This window comes from Oryza glaberrima, chromosome 1, assembly GCF_000147395.1.
Source record: "Oryza glaberrima chromosome 1, OglaRS2, whole genome shotgun sequence".
Taxonomy (NCBI): Eukaryota; Viridiplantae; Streptophyta; class Magnoliopsida; order Poales; family Poaceae; genus Oryza; species Oryza glaberrima.
Window position 1 is genome coordinate 36,641,975 of NC_068326.1, and position 22,671 is coordinate 36,664,645.

At 42.9% G+C, this 22,671-nt stretch overlaps 4 protein-coding genes across 4 annotated transcripts; 3 read left to right on the plus strand and 1 right to left on the minus strand.

The window, feature by feature from the left end:
* Nucleotides 1-53: 53 nt before the first annotated feature.
* LOC127760271 (uncharacterized) lies at nt 54-6,171 on the minus strand. Its single transcript, XM_052284502.1, has 14 exons — nt 5,881-6,171; nt 5,026-5,380; nt 4,908-4,942; nt 4,745-4,823; nt 4,564-4,642; nt 3,776-3,856; nt 3,565-3,695; nt 3,146-3,199; nt 2,637-2,802; nt 2,031-2,250; nt 1,637-1,735; nt 1,362-1,487; nt 1,142-1,193; nt 54-625 (listed from the first exon to the last, which is right to left on the minus strand). Exons 2-14 carry the CDS (start codon nt 5,329-5,331, stop codon nt 479-481), a joined length of 1,575 nt encoding a protein of 524 aa, XP_052140462.1. The 5' UTR covers nt 5,332-5,380; nt 5,881-6,171; the 3' UTR covers nt 54-478.
* A 3,181-nt stretch (nt 6,172-9,352) lies between these two features.
* On the plus strand, nt 9,353-12,799 carry LOC127784857 (selenium-binding protein 1-like). Its single transcript, XM_052312265.1, has 7 exons — nt 9,353-9,669; nt 10,360-10,555; nt 10,659-10,886; nt 11,215-11,446; nt 11,534-11,641; nt 11,754-12,026; nt 12,319-12,799. Exons 1-7 carry the CDS (start codon nt 9,543-9,545, stop codon nt 12,601-12,603), a joined length of 1,449 nt encoding a protein of 482 aa, XP_052168225.1. The 5' UTR covers nt 9,353-9,542; the 3' UTR covers nt 12,604-12,799.
* A 3,056-nt stretch (nt 12,800-15,855) lies between these two features.
* LOC127760145 (glycine-rich RNA-binding protein 4, mitochondrial-like) lies at nt 15,856-17,765 on the plus strand. Its single transcript, XM_052284364.1, has 5 exons — nt 15,856-15,985; nt 16,541-16,679; nt 16,766-16,834; nt 16,931-17,037; nt 17,331-17,765. The coding sequence occupies exons 2-5, from the start codon at nt 16,553-16,555 to the stop codon at nt 17,478-17,480; spliced, it is 453 nt and encodes a 150-aa protein (XP_052140324.1). The 5' UTR covers nt 15,856-15,985; nt 16,541-16,552; the 3' UTR covers nt 17,481-17,765.
* A 1,892-nt stretch (nt 17,766-19,657) lies between these two features.
* LOC127760146 (uncharacterized) lies at nt 19,658-22,377 on the plus strand. The gene is made up of 3 exons (XM_052284365.1): nt 19,658-21,651; nt 21,740-21,903; nt 22,101-22,377. Exons 1-3 carry the CDS (start codon nt 21,425-21,427, stop codon nt 22,139-22,141), a joined length of 432 nt encoding a protein of 143 aa, XP_052140325.1. The 5' UTR covers nt 19,658-21,424; the 3' UTR covers nt 22,142-22,377.
* The last annotated feature ends 294 nt before the right edge of the window (nt 22,378-22,671 follow it).

Below are 22,671 nucleotides of genomic sequence, written 5' to 3' on the forward strand. Positions count from 1 at the left end.
AGAATTCGAACTAATACAAAACTATTCAGTTGTAATAATGTACTGAAATGAAATAGCATGAATTACATATTCTAGCATTAATACGTTAAATTCCATTAAGATGGTAGCATTAACAGGTCGTATTATCCACAAAACAACCCCTAGATTCTAGTATTCAACAGAACTGTTTCGGTTAATACCAAAAATTACACATTAGCTCTACATCACTATTCCTGTTGCGAATTCTTTCACCCTGTCAAAAATTTACACCGAAAACTTCTGCAGATTTCACGAGAATTACACCATGGGCACATTTAGGATGTGAATCTTATTAAGCTCAGTCTCACAATGCACTCAGCTCTGGGTTCTCCTGCACTGGAGTGATTTACTGCTGACAGTTTGCTTCTTTTTGGACGACAGTGCACCGATGTTTCAGCATTGCCAAAGCCAAAATGACCGCTAGTCCACTGGGTTGCAAGGAAAATTTACGACGATTGATCTAATCCGCCTCCCCGAGACCGTCACTGCCATCCCCTCTTTTGGTGATCGGAGCCATACCACGTTTCTTGCCATGAGATGCAACCTCTGCATTTTTCCTCAGCACAGCACCAGGTGACGGATATGGTCTTTGTTGGAATAAAGGTCCCTGTAAATTAAACAATAAAAAAGACCTCATTGTTCTGTGTATGATATGATACTACCACAGTTTGGTCTATATATGGGTAAAAATCATAACTCATAAGGTATTGTAGGTAGATACTAGATACCAGACATGATATTGTAAATACCTCATGCATAATAATTCCGGTTTTCCCATAGAAATAAACAAAAGTACAAAACATGCAAATTGCACAGAAAATGCAACTCCGCAATAGTTAGCAGATACAGCCCAGTTCTTAGGGCTTCAAGCATAAACACAATCTAAGGTTGGTCACTAGATTATCCTATCGTATAAGACTTCCTACAGCATTTGCCAGTTGCCACCATGGAGGTGGTAAGCTTTGCTCCCAACAAAAGAGAAAGCATGTGCATGCGGTAGTAGTGTTTACCTACACAGATGGTGTACTTCTCCACATTTGCAGTTAAAGTTAAAGGGTGTTGAAAATATATTAAGAAATCAAACTTCAAATGATAAAGAAAGTTTTGCAATCAAATGACATACAGCTGCAGTAGTATCTGCTGCCCGTGGCTGCACACCCTTCAAGCCAACAACCCTGAAAAACAAGCATTTAACTTGTATCAGAGACAATTGATATAATATCCCTGTGTTCTTCCTTAATTAATTAAGCTAAAAACAAAGCACATCCTAGCTCCAACTGACAGGAAGATAGTCAATTTCAAACGAAGCATAATTAACTACCAAGATGAAAAAGATCATGTACCAGCCACCCCGTGGAGCATCTGAGTAAGAGCTTGGGTCCATCGGGTCAAGCTCATCATCCTCAGGGCGATTTCTTTTGCGGTGATCTTTTCTGTTTGCTTTGCCAAATGGAGGTTTTGCGCTTGATCTGCACATATAGCACAATCTCAATAGCCATACACATGCTGCAATACTTTTGTTCTTCAGGTATACAATGCATAGAAAACTGGGAATCTGTTGGTGACATAAACTAGGACAAACAACATTTTGAAGAAGCATAATGTAAATCTCATATACCTGTCCTTGGCTGCTACATTCCCTGGATTTTTGTTACTGCTTGAGTGTGTAGTATTGTTTGGGTAGGATGGATACTGTTGAAAAGGAAGATTTTGAACCCTGCAAGGGGAATTCACAGATCAACATTAAGCTAAAATCTTCAGAAGCACCAAATTAGTTTATTTATAGTATAAAAACAACACATGCAATCTTAGATCAGGATTCTGGAGATTGACTGCATTACATCTCCAATGACCAAAAAAAACCATGAATATAATTTAGACCATATTGAGTGGATCCAAAAGTAGGTATGCTTTCAGGCAACATCATGGCTTCTATATGATAGAAATAAATCACCTGAACTTCAGAACACAGAAGTTACTCAAAAAAGATAAATTACAGATAGATACAGTACCTTGTGCAGTGATTGCAATAACCCCATGGCTGGACAAGACCTACACCCCATCCACCACAGCCTAAACATCTCTGCATTTGAGAGTTCCAAATATCTGTATTTTGAGCAGCCATCTCAACAGCAGCATTGGTGGGAGCATGAGGCGCAACACCTGGGTTCACAGCAGTAGGCGGCTCCCACTGTGTTGCTTGTGTATTTGTATTGTAATAGTATTTCTGGCCTAAATCACGCAGAAACCATGTCAATAAGTCAATAAAAAAAGTGTATAAGCATTGCCCTAAAAAAAATATCAATGAGCCTAGCTCGATAAACATATAAATAATAATCAGTGCTGGCTGGGTACATTGATTGGTCCAACCCAGCCTATCATTTATGAGCCAAATGCATTACTTTTTTTTTGTTATCTTTTAGAAGCTGGGGCTTAACAGACACAGGGCCCCATTAGAGCCAAACATACTCATGAGGCCATAAGCTTAGAAACAAAACAGTGACATTTTCACTCTTACAGAGAGAGAGAGAGAGAGAGAGAGAGAGAGAGAGAGAGAGAGAGAGAGAGAGAGAGAGAGAGAGAGAGAGAGAGAGATGTTTATAGAAATGCTATAGCACCTGTTGATTGATCAAGTGCCTCCTCCCAATTCTCTGGCAAGGACGAGGATGGAGGAGCTTGATGTTGCATGGTGTTCAAAGGAGCACCAGGGCGATCCCATTGGGTCGTTCCAGTGCTCTGATTATAGAAATAAGAAGCACCACTTGTTGGATCTTTTGCTTCAACCTAAAACCAAATAAGTTATCCCTTAAAACATAAGATACAACACTTGTAGCCACTGTTACTATCAAAATACAGTCAGCACCAATAAAAAAAGAGCTGTTAAAGGATAAAACATATAATAGCCCATCCAGGTATACACAGCAAACAGAAAGTAATAAACTAATGTCTAGAATTACAAGTTAGAGAACTAGTTGAGTGCCCATGCTATGGGAAACCGAAATGCGTAGGAATGCACAGGCATTTGACAAAGAAAATCAAGATATACTAGCCCAACAACCAACATATCAAGTGGACAAGTTAACCACATAACAGAACAGAAAATATATGAATAAGATTGTTTACTTACCCAACCAGGAGGCAACTCTTGGGCAGCTTTTATCTGCCCTACTGGAGAATCCACCTGCAAAACGGTGCACAAACACAAGGCAAATGATACATTAACATAAAATGTGCTAGATAAAAAATGAGTACTATTTAAAGTATATAAAATCAGTGAAAGCATAATCAACAGGTACAAACTACTTTCCACGTTGCTGGATTCTGTTGTAGTCATCAGTAAATTCATCTCTTTTCAATCTACTACGCAGTTTTGATAGGTTTGCCAGGAAATGTTCTTTTCATCTATGTTACTTGTACACATATGATACTGCATGATATCAATTGATTCTACCATGAATAATAAGATCAGTTTACAGCTTATATGCATCTGTCCTGTTTGTATTTTGTTTAGTTGCGGAAACAACTAATTTAAGAATTATAACTTACATTTTGTTTAATCGTGAAACTATTATTTGTCGCCTCATCTTTAAGAATACCCCTTGCTCTTAATCTCTGCCTCAAAAATTCAGGGAGATCATCAGCACCTTTTGCTTTATCAGCTATATCCTTGGGTTTATCTGAAAGGAAAGAATATTAGTTAAACCCAACCATTTGTAAATATTTTAAAGCAGTACTAACTTAGAGAGAAGTGCTATACTCATTTGACCACTTGACATGTTTGCAGCATAATAAGCACCCCCTCCTGGTACACCATAGCCATTGCCAATTTCAACATTGCCTGGAAGCATGCATAATCATCAGGTTAGCAAAGAGGGTCAACTACATCCTCAGTGTAAACGATGTAATACAGCAGGTACACAGTGGCAGAGGGTCATTGCTATTGATAATCCTTTTAAGACATGTAGCGTAATCATTTTATTTCTATCCAATTACAGCCCTTTCTATCATATTAAGAGATTGGCACATCAGCAGCACTTCTTCCCTAAACATCTATCACTAAATTAGAGTGCTCTATTGTTTCCCAGGAGAGAGAGAGAGAGAGAAGGAGAGGGAAGAAGAAGAAGTGTTCTATTGTGGTATCTTATCAGTTGTCACTCCAGTATGCATGAAGATGCAAAGATTCTACTCAAACTAGTATACCAAGTCATACTTGTGCTATCTAGAACTTATTCTTTTACTCATAGTTTTGACTTAAATGAAACCAGAGTCACTAAACTATACTCCTAGCCAACAGTTGACCATCCCTATTTTGGCACCATGCTCTGTCAGTCTGTCACTGCGGTTACATAGCATAAAGTTCTCAAGGAATGGTACGGAACATAATACAGTGAACTAATTATAACCAAAATGATTTTATAAGATTTTTCTCTATGTGTACAATAGTTCTTCCCCTTCCCCTTAGAATTCAAAACATAAGCAGAAAAGGGTGAAAATAGACAAGACAGTATAATAATTATATATCACTGAAACATAACTATGAAATACCATTATCTGCATGAAGCGGCTTCCCCCTTTTGTTTGCCATCTCTGCACGATGCTCGGCTGTCATTTTTAGTAAGTGCTCCTGAAAAATCCAAGAAAACGATATTGAATTAACAAATGAGGGTCATGAGAAATAAATGAAGGAGAAAAATCCACAGAAGGAAAAGACAAGTAAACTGTGAACCTTCAATGCATTAGGGTTGCGGCGGTTTGAAAGGAGGTCTTCTCCATACTGCGTAGGCTCAATTGTTGCTTTTGCTTGTCTGAGTGGAAAATTTCACGGATATATCAAAGAGATACAGATAACCAGCACAAAGTAAAATGGAAACAACAGAAAACAAACCAACCTTTGATTTTGTATGACTTGCTGAGTCTCAATGTCCTAGTTATCAGATGTAACCACTGATTAATAAGACAGCACTGTAACTGCATGTATAATCTAGATCATGTGGAAGATATGAATACCTGTTCACGAAGAACAGCCTCTTGGACAGCAGATTCAATGTCTGCTGCACTATCATTATGGTTGGAAACTTCATGAGCTGTCTGATTTGATTGTGCACCCCCAGCATCCATGTTAGGGAAAGGCATGGTGGGTTGTGCAGCAGCAGAGTAGCTCGCTGCATTGTGATTGCTGCCATTGTTGGGTGTAGCGCCATAAGGTGTTGCATAAGGCTGTGGATTAGGTTGAAATTTTGCAGGATGAATGGAAGGTGGCGGCGGCCATGCCCCGACACCAGGGGGTAATGGCTGTTCGTGTGAGTTATCCATAAGTAAGAAACAAGCTAAATTTTCACAAGCTTATGCTAACAAAGAAAACCTGCAAAACAAGGGAACCGATGCAGCGATATCAGATTTAGATTCACATTTCTTCCTATTAGGGACTATAATCAGATTCCCACATCCCATGATTCCACATAATCTTATTACATCTTTGTGCTACCATTATACTAGATCTTTCTTCTTTTTTAAGACACTCAAAATTACATATATGGCACGAGCGCCACGTTATTGACCAGATACTTACAATAACCTAAGAACTAAGAAACCCTCAATCCCATTAGCAGTTAAGAGCGGAGTGGTTTTTCTTCATGAGAAGACAACAACAGGTTCAAATGCAATATCTAAGACATCTGTAAACGAGTTCATCAGTGATGACACTAAAAAGCCCTGAACCTTACTCCACTAGCAGTAGTTTCTGTGTGATTCATGAAACATAAGAGGAGGAGGCCAGATACCAGCGGCCAGCGAGGATACGGCGGAGGGGGAAGCCTCCGAGCGGGGAGCTAGGGATTTGGTGGAGGAGTCGCCAAATCTCACCTAGTCTGCCGGTATCCGGCGGGGGGGTCGCCGTTCGCCGCCTCCGGTCGTCCTCGAATCTGCCCGGGGGGCGTCGCGAGATTGGACGGGAAGCAGGAGGAGCCGCAGGAGCGTGCGCCGTCGGAGCTCTCCTGCTCCGGAAGCTCCGTCGACTGTCGCCGCCGCCGCGTACGCCTCCCGCCTCGCAGAACCCTAGCCTCCGGCTCGGTGGCGGAGCCGAGCCGAGCGAAGGAGCCGAACCAGCGCCGCCGCCCGCAACCACGCCGCCGGTGCTCTAGTGAAATTCCAAGTCCAAAACAGGGATCATTTTGCAAAATTATACGGTAACAGTCGTAAATACTAGGGTGCTTTGTGAAAAAATTTCAGGACCTCTACCAATTGAGCCCGAGTGGCCCATAGTACACCGGAGCCCAATTGGGTTGAAACAAACAGCTACAAAGCCCATCAGTGTATTGCCCATTTAAAAAGGCCCAGTAAGCCTAGCTCACCGGCCAGGCTGCCACAGCCCACAGGACACTTCGCGTCGACTGATAACGATTCTGGCCTGTTTAGTTTGTAACTTTTGTGTCCGAACCCAACGTGGGGGAAATAAAACACGAAGACAACGAATCAAATTGTTTGGCGTGGTTGAATTGCACATTTGCACGCGTCCTGTAAGAACATTGGAACGCTACTGTGTTCGACACCCGTTTCTCAACCTTTACTCGTTTCCGTTCATGCGTATTTTACTCGTTAAGAGTAGGGAATATCAAATTACTACTCGATAAGGAGTGTGTCATATGGAAGTCCGTTGTCTCTGAGTTATACTTGGAGATTAAGGTGATTTGCGGTAAAAATACATATCCCCAAGAGGTACAATAGATCGAATCTTAGACAAGACACCCACCACCGCATAAGCAATCCGGAGGACTTGAAGCCTATTCACCAGTAGATCTCATTGAGCTCCTCTCGACAAGGATCTCGTCGGTAATTTCGGAGTTCAATTGTTCCCTTTTGTATTCTGTGGTTTCCTGTATAATCTCATATAAACTGGATTAGCGCTATTATATTACGAGGGGCTTGAAGCCCTGAACCAGCATAATGTTTGTTTTTTTGTGTGCTTGATGTTGTATCATGTAGATTCTCATAGCCCCGTTACCCTCATAACACGGTCCACAGGTATCCCCGTCCACAATACGTTAACAGATCGCTCCATTTTATATGCGGGAAGTTGTCCACCTCCATCTCCAAACGCAACCAAAAATGAATGCAGTACACAGCTTTAGGCTGCGTTTGGAACGTTGTGTTCCCAAATTATGTGCACGGAAAATAGAACGGTCTATTAACTCATGATTAATTAAGTTTTTACTAATTTTTTTAAAAAATGGATAATATGATTTTTGTAAGCAACTTTCGTATAGAAACTTTTTTGAAAAAACCACACCGAATAGTTTGAAAAACATGTGCGCGAAAAACAAAAATGAGAGTTAGGAACAAAGAGTTCCAAACACAGCCTATTAAGTCGTGACCCGAACAGAAACACGGTAGATTTTACTATAACAGCGATCGAAACGAACAACTTTGTAAAAAAAAATGGCAATAAGCAATTTTTTGTCATTGCCAAAATGTATGGTAGGATGGGCCGAAGAATACCAAACAAATATCATTAGCAGCAGCATGGATGTATATTAGTAGTACGATATCTTTGCTATTATTGGGCCATGATATAATTTAATATTCCTGATAAGATCTCAGTCTAATTAAGCTGTGATTCTGCAACTTTTTTTTTCTGATATCTGCCTAATCTCAAGTCAACTGTTTCTGTCATCCCCCATATATCACCAGAAAACTTGCTGCTCCATCTATCATCTTTCTCGCAGGTCAGCTTTCCAGCCTGCCAGTTAATCTGATCATCCTGCCACGCTAAACAGATAATGCATTTTTAATCCATCCGCACTGTACGCATGCTTGCTGATGCCAATAAAAACGGATGAGCGCATGTTCCGTTTCTGAAACCTCCACCGTGTTTCTCTTAAGTTCAGCAATTTAGGTTGTGTTCTTCTCCCCATTTTCCCAACCCACCTCTCTCGTTTTCCCCTCACACGATTTTCAAACTACTAAACGGTGTGATTTATGTAAAAACTTTCTATATGAAAGTTGTTTAAAAAATCATATCAATCCTTTTTTTAAAAAAAATAATTAATACTTAAGTAATTATGCAATAAAACAAACTTCGTTTTGCGTGCTAAGCAACATGCGATCAGTGCACCATTAAACTAGTACTAATTTATTTTTGAAGCAAAACAAAGCATTTTGCAACCTCAATTACGTAGCATATGCATATGGTCTAAGTTTTTTTAAAAAAATGGAAAAGCGTATGGTCTGCTGATACATCCGGACAGCTCAGGATCAGATCGATGTAGAAGTATGCATCTGGTGCGATCGTGATCCGGATTTTGGCATGTGGTACTGGTTGTCTGACGTGGTTAGCTCATCTTATCTCATCCCTATGAATCAGAGGCAAGAGCGAGAGAAACGACCTGAGCTGTGAAAGCCGACAGAACTGTTGAATCAACGTGCATATAACAAATCAAAATGCATAAGTTAATTTTGACTACAGGTACGAACAACTTATTTTGAGACGGTATAAGTGCGGGAGCAGTGCAAGATATACAATGCGTGCCTCTGCCCGTCTAAAGCTACGAAATCAGTGTCAGAGCCACGAGCTCCACAACACAAGTGCGAGGAAATCGTTTCTTTGATGTGGCATGAAGGGACGAGTCGGAGCAACAAGTCCCACAGCGCATGCACCTTTGTGTTCTGACGAGACGAAGAATGCGTCTCCTTGTGTGGGGACGAGAGACTCAGTAGGGACGCGCGTTTTGTCAACACGTAGGCGAATATACTAGCTGGCGATACGCTATAAAAGCTCTAAGAGGATGCATATGTCTCTCAACTGCGTACAAGTTTTAAAATTAGATTTTGAAGTTGAATTTGGTTTCTTTTGCCGTAGTATATTTTCGCACTAGCTTTCACAAAGTTAAGGAAAGCAGACATATGTAAACCTTTAACTGTAAATTATTTTTCTATTGTTCTATTTATTCTTTTTCACGGCGTAGCTTCACGGATCAAGGGTGAGATGAAACGTCAAACGTGCCTTGTGATTATCTTTTCTCGTACTGCGTGGTTGGTAGTACAGGAGTTCTCACTTTTTTGGGCCCCCACGCAAACAGCCAAAACCTGGTTCACGAGTCGGATTTCGCGACGTCCTCGGGTGCGTCCGGTTCGTCGCTTTCTTGGCCTCTCGGCCGGATCCCACCCACCCGCCCGCATTATCGTCCAGATACGAAGCCCCACGTCATCCTGCCCATACGCGGTGGGGGCCAGGTTCACTCTCCCTTTCCCACGTCCTTACCCGCACGAATCGCGAAGCGCGCATCGACGGCGCACAGACCGCCACGTGGCATCCGTGGGCCATATAAGCTCACCATCTCAGCTCCGAACACTACGCCCCCCTGTTCTTCTTCTTCCTCTTCGGTTTCTTCCTCCTCTCCCCTCTCGCCGTGCTGGTGGTGAGTGAGGCGGCGAGCGGCGAGCTCCTCCGGTGATCCGAGGCTCGCCGGCCAGCGAGAGCTTGCCTGTTTCGGGAGGTTTTCAGGGTGATCTGAGAGCACAGCGAGCCGATGGCGGCGGCGGCGAACGGGGCGGCGTGCTGCGGTGGCGCGACGGGGCCAGGGTACGCGACGCCGCTGGAGGCCATGGAGAAGGGCCCGAGGGAGAAGCTCCTCTACGTCACCTGCGTCTACAACGGTAAGCGAAGATTTCTATCCCAACACAGTGGACATATTATCCCACTAGCTACATGGAGCAATGGAGACGTCTGCGATTCTGCGTTACTGGTTCCCCACAGATCTTGGGGGGTTTAATCGAGGATTAATTTATCAATTAGACTTTGCTGATGTAGAGTAGTACCACGCGTGCTCAAGAACTGACAACTGAAATCACCTGGATTGGATGGACACAGTTCTTAGTTTAATCCTGGAAGGGATTTCTTTAATACTGAGTGCTTGGGGTGAAAGAGACCCGTCATAAAATTAGCCCGAATTCGAGTCAGTACTAATATTCTACACTGTACTAAACCTGCTTTAGATCTCCAGTTTTGTCGGAATTCAGTTGAACAGTGTGTTTCGCAACTTTCCCATGGGCCATATTGAGGCAATTTTTAACCACCTAGTATTTGTTGTGATGAAGACAAAGGATTAGAGTGTGTGCGCGCTTTAATTTAATTCCTGCCACTTTAGTGGATGAGTAACCAAATTGATTGGATTTTCACCACAAAATGTTGGTTCTCCATGGCAGAAGAAAACACCATCTATATGTCCCTGTATGTAAGCTAAGGTTTACATGGTTTATTCTTGACAGTCTGAACAAAAGAATAGGTCAGAGTTTCTTGCAGGTGTCATGAATTTGTTTTGATGGATTATGAATCAACATGAACAGGTACTGGAATTAACAAGCCGGATTACCTGGGTACGGTGGACGTGGACCCCAATTCCCCTACATACTCCCAAGTGATCCACAGGCTCCCAGTCACCCATGTCGGCGATGAGCTGCATCACTCTGGATGGAACGCTTGCAGTTCTTGCCATGGTGATCCATCGGCTAGCCGCCGTTTCTTGATTCTGCCTTCGTTGCTGTGAGTGTTAATGTGGCTATATTTAGATGGATGGATGAATCCTCGTATCTGTTGATGTTAAACAGCGAACTGGATTTGTAAATTGCTCCAATGTCTGTTGCAGGTCTGGCCGTGTGTATGTCGTAGACACGCTGAAGGACCCAAGGGCGCCTGCCTTGCATAAGGTGGTCGAGGCTGAGGACATTGCTGAGAAGACAGGGCTTGGATTTCCTCATACATCTCATTGCCTGGCATCTGGGGAGATAATGATTTCTTGCCTTGGGGATAAGGAGGGAAATGCTGCTGGCAATGGCTTCCTCCTGCTGGATTCTGAATTCAATGTCAAAGGACGGTGAGTTCCTTTATCACAACTCTGTGCATTTTGACGCAGAACCATAGTATGTTAAATGTGGACAAAATTATAGTGGGTAATCTATCAACATAAAACCACCTCATCCATATTTTACAACCTAGCAAAATCATCAGTATTGTGAAGTTACGAGCATAGAAGTTCATCGATACTTGTGACTATTACTATGGATGTCAATTTAAGGACAAATTCCATCTTCATGTTCATTTCCATAATGCCCATTCCAGGATATGTTCCATGAAATGTCAATTTATGTTACACATATTTGCATGACTTTTGAAAGATAACCATAGTATTTCCCTTCTCGCAGTTGGGAAAAGCCAGGTCACAGCCCCTTGTTTGGCTATGATTATTGGTATCAACCTCGTCACAAGACAATGATCAGTTCATCATGGGGAGCACCTGCAGCTTTCAGGACTGGTTTTGATCTTCAGCATGTGCAGGATGGTCTCTATGGAAGACATCTGCACGTGTATGACTGGCCTGGTGGTGAGCTCAAGCAGACACTAGATTTAGGCAGTACAGGTCTTCTTCCACTTGAGGTGCGTATCAAATGTTGAGACTAAAAGGGATGCATCAAGCCGTCAACATATCAAATAACCATATATCACTGCTTTTCTTCTGTGCAGGTGAGGTTTTTACATGATCCATCAAAGGATACTGGGTATGTGGGCTGTGCTCTGACAAGCAACATGGTCAGATTTTTCAAGACTGCAGATGGATCATGGAGCCATGAGGTTTGTCCATAACTCCATGCCAATGTTCTTGCTATTTTCTTGTATAAAGCCCTATTTGTCCAATTTGTTTAGTTGTTTACTCTCCTTATGCTTGCATGACATGACATGACAGGTTGCTATATCTATAAAACCATTGAAAGTGCGCAACTGGATTCTGCCTGAAATGCCAGGACTGATAACTGATTTTGTTATCTCTCTGGATGATCGCTATCTCTACTTGGTCAACTGGCTTCATGGTGATATCAGGCAGTACAACATCGAGGACCCTGCGAAGCCTGTGTTGGCTGGACAAGTATGGGCAGGAGGCCTTCTTCAAAAGGGCAGTGAGGTTGTGTATGTAACTGAGGATGACAAAGAAGAGCAGTACAGTGTGCCCCAGGTCAAGGTAATTATATCTCATTCCTCTTGGAATTCTCAGTTCATAATATTATCCAGAATTGTTGGTACTTATAATTTGTTGTAGTTGTTCAATCTGGTTCATTTGATAAGATATCAAGTACCAAAATGGACCTAAAAAGTATCAAGCTACTATACTTACATCCACCTGCTATCATGCTGTTGGAATTGCGTGTACTTGTTCTGAAGAACACTTCATCTGCATTGGAATTGTGTGTACTTGTTCTGAAGAACAAATTTTAGTCGCTTAAATATTACTCATATGAACCATCTTGTATCAGGGTCATCGACTTAGAGGTGGGCCACAGATGATTCAGCTGAGCCTGGATGGGAAGAGGATATATGTGACCAACTCTCTTTTCAGCCGATGGGACGAGCAGTTCTATGGCCAAGATCTTGTCAAGAAGGGCTCCCACATGTTGCAGATCGACGTCGACACTGAGAAAGGAGGACTATCGATCAACCCTAACTTCTTTGTAGATTTTGGTGCTGAGCCAGAGGGTCCCTCCTTGGCCCATGAGATGAGATATCCTGGTGGAGATTGCACCTCTGATATATGGATATAAAGATCTTGAAGGATTTGCATACACTCAGGTGTTGATTCATCCTGTGTATTCACTGTAACTAAGACTGTATGCTTGCTGTGGTCTATATGTAATTTCGATGGTAACAAGTCCCCATAATACCTAGAACATTCACTCCATGCTCATTTGGTAACATTAGCTTAATAAAGAGATGTATCCAATGGTGCACTTTCTGCTAGTGTTTGGATTTTGAGCTATCTGATTAAATTTCTCCAATAATTTGCTGTTGAAATGGCCCTGTAGCTTTTCAGTTACAACAATCTGCATTGGCCAACCTTTGCTGAACTGGGCTTGTCAGTTCTCAGAACTCAAAAGGCTTTGCTTTTATCAAGATGAATCTGATGCCCTATTAGCTTTTAGAAAGGATTCATGCCCTGAAATCTCTGCAGGCCGATTTCGAGCATGAATCCTTTCTAAGAAAAAAAAATTGCACAGTATTAGTAGTAGTAGTTGATAAGGGACAAGGCAATTAGGCAAAGTTCTTCACCTGGCACCATCGGTGGTTGGAGGTGTTAAAGAAGCTCTCTGAATGAAAGTGTAGAGATATTTAACTATTTATCACTCTTACAAATGATAATTAAGAATTTATCACTGGACCCATATTATCATATACGCATGAGAGCCCATATGTTATAGACTGCGAGTGGCGAATCCTTAATTATCACACCTTAAAAGTAGAGCGAGGTTGGACGGAGCGGCCGCCGCATCGCCGATGGTAAAGGGACTAGCTATATTTAGTTCCTATTTGATCAAGTAGTCCATGTGTTGGATGCAAAAGCCTGAACAATTGTCTATGTCAGAAAATTTCGATTATAATGCATAAATGAACAGACATGTCTGACCATACTGTTTCATCAAACATGTCGAGAGTTGAGTAGAAGTGTTGATCGGTGTTCTCTTCACTGTCACAGAATTTGCAGCTGAGTAGAAAAGTTAATCAAATCGATAGGCTAGATGAACCGCAGCTGTGTTCTTGGACTTAAAAAAAGCTACTCAATCCGTTCTATAAAAAACAAACTATATAAAATATGACACATTCTAAAACTATGAATCTAAACATATATTGGACTAAGTTTGTTTTTTATAGAATGGTCGGAATAGGTGAGGATATATCCATGAAATTTAAATCAATTAATGGTACAATGCTAGATTATACAGCGTTACAAAACCAGCCCTAAAAATCAACATATGTAACCAAACACAGAAGAAACATCTAAAAGATCCAAAACCGATGACGACGTGAGGGCACGATATCTGATAACAGAGTTCAACTGCAGCCTACATCTCCGACGCACTGATTACGGTAGTCCAAGACCATTGACCGCAGCCGTAATCGCACCTATGCTACTATTGCCTTACGGCCTTACGGTTAGAACAGGTGGGCCTATCTATTTAGGATAGAGTATAAGACATAGTCCAACTTTAATTCTATCTTACACACATTGCAACTTCATGTTCATTCCATACATATTCTTACACGTAGAGAGCCTGAAATCTCAGCCTCTTACACACCTTACTTCTGTCAAGGCAAGAAGAAACTGACGGCTTGAATACCCCTGCAGGTTGATTTCGATCATGAATTATGGATGCAACTAGTGCCGATTCTTTCTTCTTTGAAAAATTGTACAACTAGGGCTTTTATTCCCTATCATCTCGAATTTAAATAACGCATTGAACCAGTCATGTCCAGCCATCACAAGGATTTCTTTAACGAAATAAAATCAGACAGAAAAAAACTACCAATGGCATGGTCTGACTTCTGCCGACGCCAGCCACGGAGGGTTATTGAAAAATGCAAAATCCAGAACGAAAACTGTCATCGTCTTGACATAGTATTTCCCAGCAACAAACATAATCTTGGTTCTCTTTCATCTGATGTTCTAGCAGAACAGTTTATGATTAGCAAGGAGGCGACTTTTGCAACAAGTCTTGATTGCATTAACAACTATCCTATACGACATCTTATATCTAAACTTGAACAATACTAATCGTTTTTCATAAACAGAGCGGCAATATGATCTGAATTCCGAATCAACATTTTCTGAAAAGCACCCGCCTAGTAAATCGAACCCAATCCGACAGATTTGCAGTGTTATTTTAAAAGATTTATTACTCTGTAGGAAAAGGATCGTACGTGAAGCCTATATTTGTTGGAGTTGACCTGAATTTATAATAAACATTCAATAATGATACAAACTGCAAAGACAGCTTGAGAGGAACACTAGAACACTGAACTCTGAACCATTCTACATGAGGTAGTACATTGTCATAAACAAACGTCGCAAACGACCGGTCTAATGCGTGCTCTACCACTCAAAGTGGCAAAACCAATCGACCAAACAAATTCATATCTCTTCCTCTTTGATCTCCTCCCCCTTCTCAGTCTCAAGAGCTTACATTTCGTGTTCGACAAATTTTCATCAAGAAATCTCAAGAACACGTCGTGTTCAGGCAAAAGAACGACAGAGACAAGAGACGATCGATGGCAGTGGCCATGGCGAAGCTGCTCATCACCGGGCTGAGCACGGCGATCACCTGCTCGTCCGCGGTGGCGTTCAAGGGCGCCGCCGTGGCCGTCGTGCTCCTGCTCAGGCTGGTCCAGCTCCCGGGCCAGCTCGGCTGCCTCCTCCTCTGCGCCATCAGGGAAGCCGTCGAGAGGGCCGTGGCGGCCGCCTTCGCCGCGGCCGGTGACGCCGTTGCTGCGGCGGCGGACGCCGCGGCGGGCGCGTGGAGGGACGCCGCGGCGTCGAACGGCACCGCGGCGGTGGCGCTCGTGCAGGCCGCCATGGGCAGGCCCGAGGCGCTGCTCGCCGCCGCCGGCGAGGTGGCGGCGTTCGCGTGGGAGGTGGCCAAGCAGACGGCGTCCAACTCCACGGCCACCTTCCTCGACGCCGCCCTGTTCGTCGCCCGCCATGCCAGGGCGTGACATCACGTGTTCTTGCCTAGGCTACTATGCTCTTGCTCAAAAATAGCAAAAAAAATTATATATTATTTCTGTAAATAAATTAATTGAACTGCACGTTCATAATCATAAACTAATTTTGGCCCATTTGCTGAAAAGTCTATTTTACCTCCCTCAACTTAGCCGAGTATGTGGGCCAGAATTGAGGCCCATATAAATAAGGCCCATTTCGAGCGGGTGGGTTTGTTTTGGTACGAGTAGCATTTTCTATTATTTTATTTTGTTGACGATAGTTGAGGCTTAGATATTTTCGTGGCCGCATTCGAAGGAAGAGATATTTTTTCTTTTGGGCCAAGTGGGGGAGCTTTACCTACAAAAACCCTAGCCGCCTCCGCCTCTGTAAAACCCTCAGGTCGGCCTCCCTCCTCTCCTCGTCCCTCCTCCCCGCCGCCGCCGCAGCAGGTACGTCGGCATCTCGCCTCGTTCCTCTTGGATTCCGGATGCTCGTTCCCCGACGGATCTGGATGATCCATTGACCCCCTTCGCTGGATTCGGGGTCAAATCGGTCGTTAAGGGGAGGGGGGGGGGGGGATGGTTGGTTCATATGTACATGCGTGTTGTTGATGGATTCTACTCGTTCCACCACTAGGTAGAGGTGGGATTTGTTTGTTGTTGATAGATTCTACTCGTTCCACCGCTAGGTGGAGGTGGGGATTTGTTCTCTGTATTTGGTTAGCTATTTTGTAACTAGTTATGCGATTTTCGGCCTCTGATTTGGCTTAGATCCATGCATGAAATTGGTCAAATCGTTTGATTTGTTATGATTTGTGGTTCGTTTGTAGTTGGTCCTGGTTGGTTTAGATTAGATTGGTCGAAGACCGCTGTGAGATGAATAATCGGCGGAAACCATTTTTTATGGTAGGGTTTCCCCGTAGGCCCTGGATTGTTTGGCTGCTTATGATTAAAAATCACTATGTGTACTGATGGTTAACAATGCGCGGCTACGGGTTTTCGCAGATTTAATCCTCAATGGCGGCCTTCAACAAGCTCGGTAGCTTCCTCAGGCACAGTGGCTTGACAAGCAGTGCCTCGGCCGGCTCTTCCCCTGCCATGTTCAATGCTGCTCGTCTGATGTCCACCAAGCTTTTCGTTGGTGGTGAGTTTTTTGTTTTGTTGTGTTGATTCTGATGGTATGCAAAGTAGCATTTTTTTTACATTGACTTATTCCCTCTTGTCTCTTAGGTCTTTCTTGGAATACTAATGACGATTCGCTGAGAGAGGCATTCACCAGCTTCGGGGATGTGACTGAAGGTCAAATTTCTGAATAATGTGGATACATCTTTTTTCTGATGTGGTCAATGTTGTACTTGTTTCGGGATCTAATCAGTTATAGTTTACGTGTTGCAGCTCGGGTGATCAATGACAGAGAATCTGGAAGGTCAAGAGGGTTTGGCTTTGTTAGCTTTGCCAATGGCGATGATGCCAAGAGTGCCATGGATGCCATGGACGGTAAGGTGAGTCAAGACAAGATCCACTGCTACTCCTTTTCAATTTGAGCTACTGTCCTATATCGTTGTGTTAGTTTGAGTATGTAAGTGTATTAGAATGTTGTGGAATATGTTTCAGTTCTATAACATGTGAATACGGTTTGTTTTGAGATGCATGCTTTTCTGGAAGTGTGTTTTACTTTCTCTTTTTTTGGTTTTGCCTCACCGATGAATGTTCTGTCTAGTTGTGCCTAAATTGTTGAGGACAGACATGTACCCTTGCTAGGCCTCATTTTGTATTGCATTTCCATTGCTTGCAGGAACTTGAGGGACGGAGTATCCGCGTGAACTTCGCGAATGAGAGACCTCCAGGGAACCGAGGTGGCGGCGGGTATGGTGGTGGTGGCGGTGGTTATGGCAACCAAGGAGGCTATGGTGATGGCAACCGAGGCTATGGAGGGCAGTACTAAAGTGGGCACTGACTTGCTTAAATAATGAGCTTAGGACCTGATGTGGCTTATGTGAAGCCTTATTATTGTTTACTTTTGTACCGTTTAGTATCCGTCGTCGTTGAAATTCTAGGTGAAGATTAAATCTTCATATTGCACTTTATATGCTTGGCGTGAAGGCCTAGGATGCGAATGGTGCTTTTTTGTGAGTGAGAACTGAGAACACATGCATGTCTTCATATCTATTGCAATGTGTAGAGGGTCATTACTCGAGTGTGTCAGCAAGTCTTATTATTTCATATTTGATCTGCATCGAGCATTCGTTCACAAGACAAATCGCCTGAGCAGCGTCCGTGAACATTTGATCAACGTGATGTGTATTCTCTGCGTTGCTTCCTGTCATTTGTTGTCCGTTGTATTTTTTTTCCTGCTGAATGTTCTCTCTTGGCTTTTACTTGCCGTTTAAACTAAAATTTCGGCAATGTGCACATATTTACCAATATGAACTACTTGCTGATGTTAAAAGCAAGTTTAGTTTGTTTTTTAATACAGGATTTTTCACATAAACAGTTCCATGTTTGATTCAGCTGATTATTATAATTTAGATAGATTATTGTGAGAGATTATTATAATCTAGAACCCCATATTAATCTTCTCAAAAGATGTTTTTTAAAAAAGATTATTAAGATTATTGGGTTGCTTAAGATCGATTTTTCCTAAAGACTTCAAAAAAATTTCCTAAAGACTTAAAGAAATTACCTACCTCTGTCATCCATCCGAACAAATAGTTGAGGGTATTATAGAAATCTTGGTATTATAGAAATTGTTCAAACCCAGTAATCTATGCCTTCATCAATAATTCAGAGAAACAAATAGTTAATGGTAAGGGTATTATAGATGTCTTAGTTAAGGGCATTATGGATGTCAATAATTCAGAGAAACAAATAGTTAAGGGTATTATAGATGTCTTAGTTAAAGGCATTATAGATGTCTTTCAAACCCAGTAATCTATGCTTTCAATAATTTAAATAAACAAACAGCTCATAAATCTGGCTCATCAAGATTACAATAATAATAATTTTAAGTTAAAACAAGCATGACCTTACCTTCAAAATTCCTGAAATTTTCTCCAATTCAAATAAGCTTCAATGGAAGAAATGACCCTGACCACTAGCTGTATTAGAATTTAGAGCTACATCCGCAGTCTATAAGGTTATCTTAGCGCCCTTTCTCTCACTTATCACTTCTCGTTTTAATTCATCACTACCTCTCTGTCATACAGAGCCCTTCGCACCCTCTCTCTCACTTATCAATTCTCATCTTACTTCATCTCTATCTCTCTGTTTTTTTTTATAACCTATCTCTCTGTTATACTGAGCCCTTCGCACAAACTCTTTGTTATACTTCCGTTGTTCACCATCTTTGTTTCAGTTTTGATCGCTAATAACTTTTAATTAACGAAAGTTGCATGTTTGTATTTATGGCACAACACACATTATCAATACAACATACTTTGAGATAATACAATTTTGTTTTTTCTTTAATTACGAGCGATCAAAGTTGTGAATGATATCTGGTGGATATTATTTGAAGCCGGTATGTTTTTAGTTTTTACTCCCTAACCCCTAAAGTATAACCTATTATGGGATCTAACAATTACGATTTTTACGAGGGAGGAAGTACACATTTTCGTCTTCATTTCTCGATAACATTTTAACAAACCTACAACGGCAACTGCCGGAGGAAAGAAGACGGTTTTGAGCATTAGGGATGCAAGTGGTTTGACCCATGAACCCACTTATCTGCTCTATAAGTGGGTTTATGAGCGAGTCCACTTACAACCTGTTTGGTTGGAGGGAGTTTTTAGAAGGGATTGGGAGTTTAGAGGGATGATGCTATTAACTGTTTTGTTTGGTTGGGGGACATGAGAATTTTGGTGGAATGGGGATGGGGAATTGAGGAATGAACTCCCTCCTTTTCAATACCTGGGTAGGGGCAGGTAATTGGGAGGGAATTTCTCCTTTACTTCGCCTAAACAAATCTCAGCCATCCGTTTTCATTAATGACCTAATCTCCAACTAAACTCCCTATCAATTTCCACCACCTCTACCAAACAAGAGACTGGCATGAAAAATCAAATTCCCATCTTAATCTCACTATTAATTCCCTTATGTAAACTCCCAATCCCCTTCCCTCAAGTTGCCAAACAAGCCGTTAGGGATTATACAGAGTAATGTCATTTCAAACCATACCATTTTTTGGTAAAGTATTCAAATATGTGCATCCATTTAGTTTTTTTTTACCAAACTTCAGTAAATACATAATAAATCCGGTCAAAACTTGGCAATATTATCAAATTACTAAAATTTGATAAGGTTTAATTTGGCTACAATCTGAATGGGCCCTTACACCCCTACTGGGGCAGGTGGCAGCGGAACGGGTTCAGATTGGGCCATTGGGCCACATGGCATATTTCCCTTCGGAATAAGATCACTTTGACTCCCTCAATTTACCACCGAATCTAAATCGTATCCCTCAACCGCAATACCAGAAATCTTGACCCCTAAACTTACAAAACCGGTGTAATTTGACTCCCTTGGTGGTTTTGGAGGGCGGTTTCGCTGACGTGGCTGCACACGTGGCAATGTTGACATGGTCTTTATCCCACGTGACATTGACGTGGCGCTTAGGTGGTATTAAAATAAAAAAATATATGTGGGCCCATTTGTCATTCAAAAAAAATTGTGGCATCCACTAACATGTAGGTCCCACATGTCATCCTCTCTCTCACTACCCTTCTTCCTCCTCTCTCCCTTATTTCTCTCTCTCCCGCCCTTACATGAGCTGGCGGCAGGCTCTGCACAAAATCATTAAAAATGTTTGGTTAAAATCATCTGCTTGAGAAGTCCTCAGACTCTGCACAAAATGGATTAATTCTCTCTAAGCAAAATGAGAGAAGTCCTCAGACTTTGCTCAGACTCTGTACGCCATGAACATCACTACATCAAACTGAGCAAAATGGACTGTCTCAAAAAACAAAAGACCCATGAAATTACTTGAAACCAATCAACCATGCAGCATCTAGCTAGGCAGCTACTCTTCCATCACAAGATGGAGTTCCTCCACCTTCTCGGCCCCTTCCACGTCAGCGCTGGACATCTTGGCCAGCCTGCCCAGCTTCTTGCACTTGCTGCTCCACGCCGACAGAGCACGAGCAAATGGGGATCAAAGGCTGACCTGATTGGTAGAGGTAGAGACGCCGCATGGGGGATTGGGATCCAGAGTTAGGACGAAGCCTGAGCTGAGCTGCTACGCCTACACGCCGCCGCGCACTCTGGCGAGGCGCCACCACGCCATGCCGTGGAGGAGGAGATATGTTGATCGCTGTCCGCCGGTGGCGCCTCGTGGTAGGGTTCGCTCCCTCTCTCCGCCGCCCACGCCATTTCCGCCTTCCCCGGCGGCGGCAGCGGGCGTGCGCACACGCGCCGTCCATCGCCTGCCGATCCGGACGCCCCTCCCCACGCACAAAGAGAAAGGAGAGATAGAGAAGGGAGGAGGAAGAAGGGATAAGAGAGGATGATATGTGGGACCTACATGTTAGTGGGTCCCATAATTTTTGTGTGTGAATGATAAATGGGCCCCGTGTATATATTTTTATTTTAATGCCACATAAACGCCACGTCAATACCACGTGGCACAAAGACCGGGTCAACACTGCCACATATGCGCCACGTTAGAAAAACCACCCTCCAAAACTATCGAGGGAGTTAAATTGCACCGGTTTTGTAAGTTTGAGGGTCAAGATTTCTGGTATCACAGTTGAGGGATACGATTTAGATTTGGTGGTCAGTTTAAGGAGTCAAGGTGATCTTATTCCTTTCCCTTCTTTCCCAAAGCCGTGAGCCCTTAAACCCTAGACTTGGGGAGAGCATCGCAGCCTCAGTCAGAGAGAGCTCACCGACGCCATGGATCCTTCACACCACCACCACCACCACCACCACCACCGTCTCCACCTCCACCTCGATCCGCGGCACCACCACCACGTCCACATCCGCTTCTGCCCCCACAATCATGGCCACATCACCCCCCACCCGCTCGCTCCCGCTCCGGCTCCGGCTCCGGCTCCGGCCGCCCACCGCACGACACCGGCGGCTCCTTGGCCGCTGCACGCCGGCGCGGGGCCGAACGACGGGTACGCACACTGCTTGTTTCGGTGATTAAATTAATTAGCCTATGGATTAGGGGGTGATGAATAGTTACCGTTTCCTTGATGGGCGCAGGCCGCAGGGGGAGGCGACGAACGAGGCGGCGGCGCTGCATCTGGAGCAAGCAGAGGAGGTGATTTTGGTCGGGGAGGAGGAGGAGGAAGAGGAGGAGCCGGTTTTTGTTCTGACCGACGAGTGGGCGGAATTCTTCGCCAAATCCGACGCAAAGAGGAGACTCGGTAATAACCATTCATCATCTCATCTCATCATCTCCTTCCTTCTTTCTCTGAATTGCTAGCGTTCGCGAAAAAAAAAAAGAATCTCTGAATTGCTATCCTTTCTTTCTCTGAAATTGCTCTCTGCTGTAGCATCTCCTCACAGGCATATGTATTACTATGCATCTGAGTATATCTGATCATCTCTCTCGTTTGTGCAGCTAAACAGCAGCAGAAGAAGAACAAGGGTCGGAAGAAGTAGATACTGCCATACTGGTCGTGTTCGTGTTTCCGTGGAGTAACACAGAGCTTAAAGAAACGAGAAATATTTTTTTTGAGGGAAAAACGAGAAATATTTGAAATGAAGCGAAGACGATAACTGTTACGAGAATGGGTGGGGGATGGGGTAGTGGCAGCTTTGATGTACTTTTGGTCTTACCAGAGTTTTTACTCTGATGTGTAACGCATACTGATGTTAATTCATCCGGTTTTACAGGATGAAGGGTGCGTACTGTTTTACAAGCTAGAGAGTAAAAAGTATTTCCTCCGTCCCAAAATATAAAAGAAAAATATAAAAGAAATATAAAGGATTGATGGATGTGAAGCTAGCTTTGTAGTAGTAGATACGTCACATCTACCCAAAATATCTAATATTTTGTGAGTAAATTGTTTTTTTAACATAGTATGAACGTAAATACTCACATATATACGCACACTTACCTCTTTAAACGCGTTTGCACGTACACTATCAGTATAAGCACATTCAATAGATCAAGCCATCATATCTTAAAA

Excerpts from the sequence above, each read along its gene's own strand:
- LOC127760271 (XM_052284502.1), bottom strand. The coding sequence starts at position 5,331 with ATGGATAACTCACACGAACAGCCATTACCCCCTGGTGTCGGGGCATGG. Across the intron at positions 4,643-4,744 it reads GCAACCCTAATGCATTGAAG|GAGCACTTACTAAAAATGAC; the intron begins GTTCACAGTTTA and ends TGGATTTTTCAG. Across the intron at positions 3,200-3,564 it reads GTTTCACGATTAAACAAAAT|GTGGATTCTCCAGTAGGGCA; the intron begins GTAAGTTATAAT and ends ACCGTTTTGCAG.
- LOC127760145 (XM_052284364.1), top strand. The coding sequence starts at position 16,553 with ATGGCGGCCTTCAACAAGCTCGGTAGCTTCCTCAGGCACAGTGGCTTG. Across the intron at positions 16,680-16,765 it reads CACCAAGCTTTTCGTTGGTG|GTCTTTCTTGGAATACTAAT; the intron begins GTGAGTTTTTTG and ends CTTGTCTCTTAG. Across the intron at positions 16,835-16,930 it reads CTTCGGGGATGTGACTGAAG|CTCGGGTGATCAATGACAGA; the intron begins GTCAAATTTCTG and ends TACGTGTTGCAG.
- LOC127784857 (XM_052312265.1), top strand. The coding sequence starts at position 9,543 with ATGGCGGCGGCGGCGAACGGGGCGGCGTGCTGCGGTGGCGCGACGGGG. Across the intron at positions 10,556-10,658 it reads TTGATTCTGCCTTCGTTGCT|GTCTGGCCGTGTGTATGTCG; the intron begins GTGAGTGTTAAT and ends TGTCTGTTGCAG. Across the intron at positions 11,447-11,533 it reads CAGGTCTTCTTCCACTTGAG|GTGAGGTTTTTACATGATCC; the intron begins GTGCGTATCAAA and ends TCTTCTGTGCAG.
- LOC127760146 (XM_052284365.1), top strand. The coding sequence starts at position 21,425 with ATGGATCCTTCACACCACCACCACCACCACCACCACCACCGTCTCCAC. Across the intron at positions 21,652-21,739 it reads GGCGCGGGGCCGAACGACGG|GCCGCAGGGGGAGGCGACGA; the intron begins GTACGCACACTG and ends TGATGGGCGCAG. Across the intron at positions 21,904-22,100 it reads CGACGCAAAGAGGAGACTCG|CTAAACAGCAGCAGAAGAAG; the intron begins GTAATAACCATT and ends TCGTTTGTGCAG.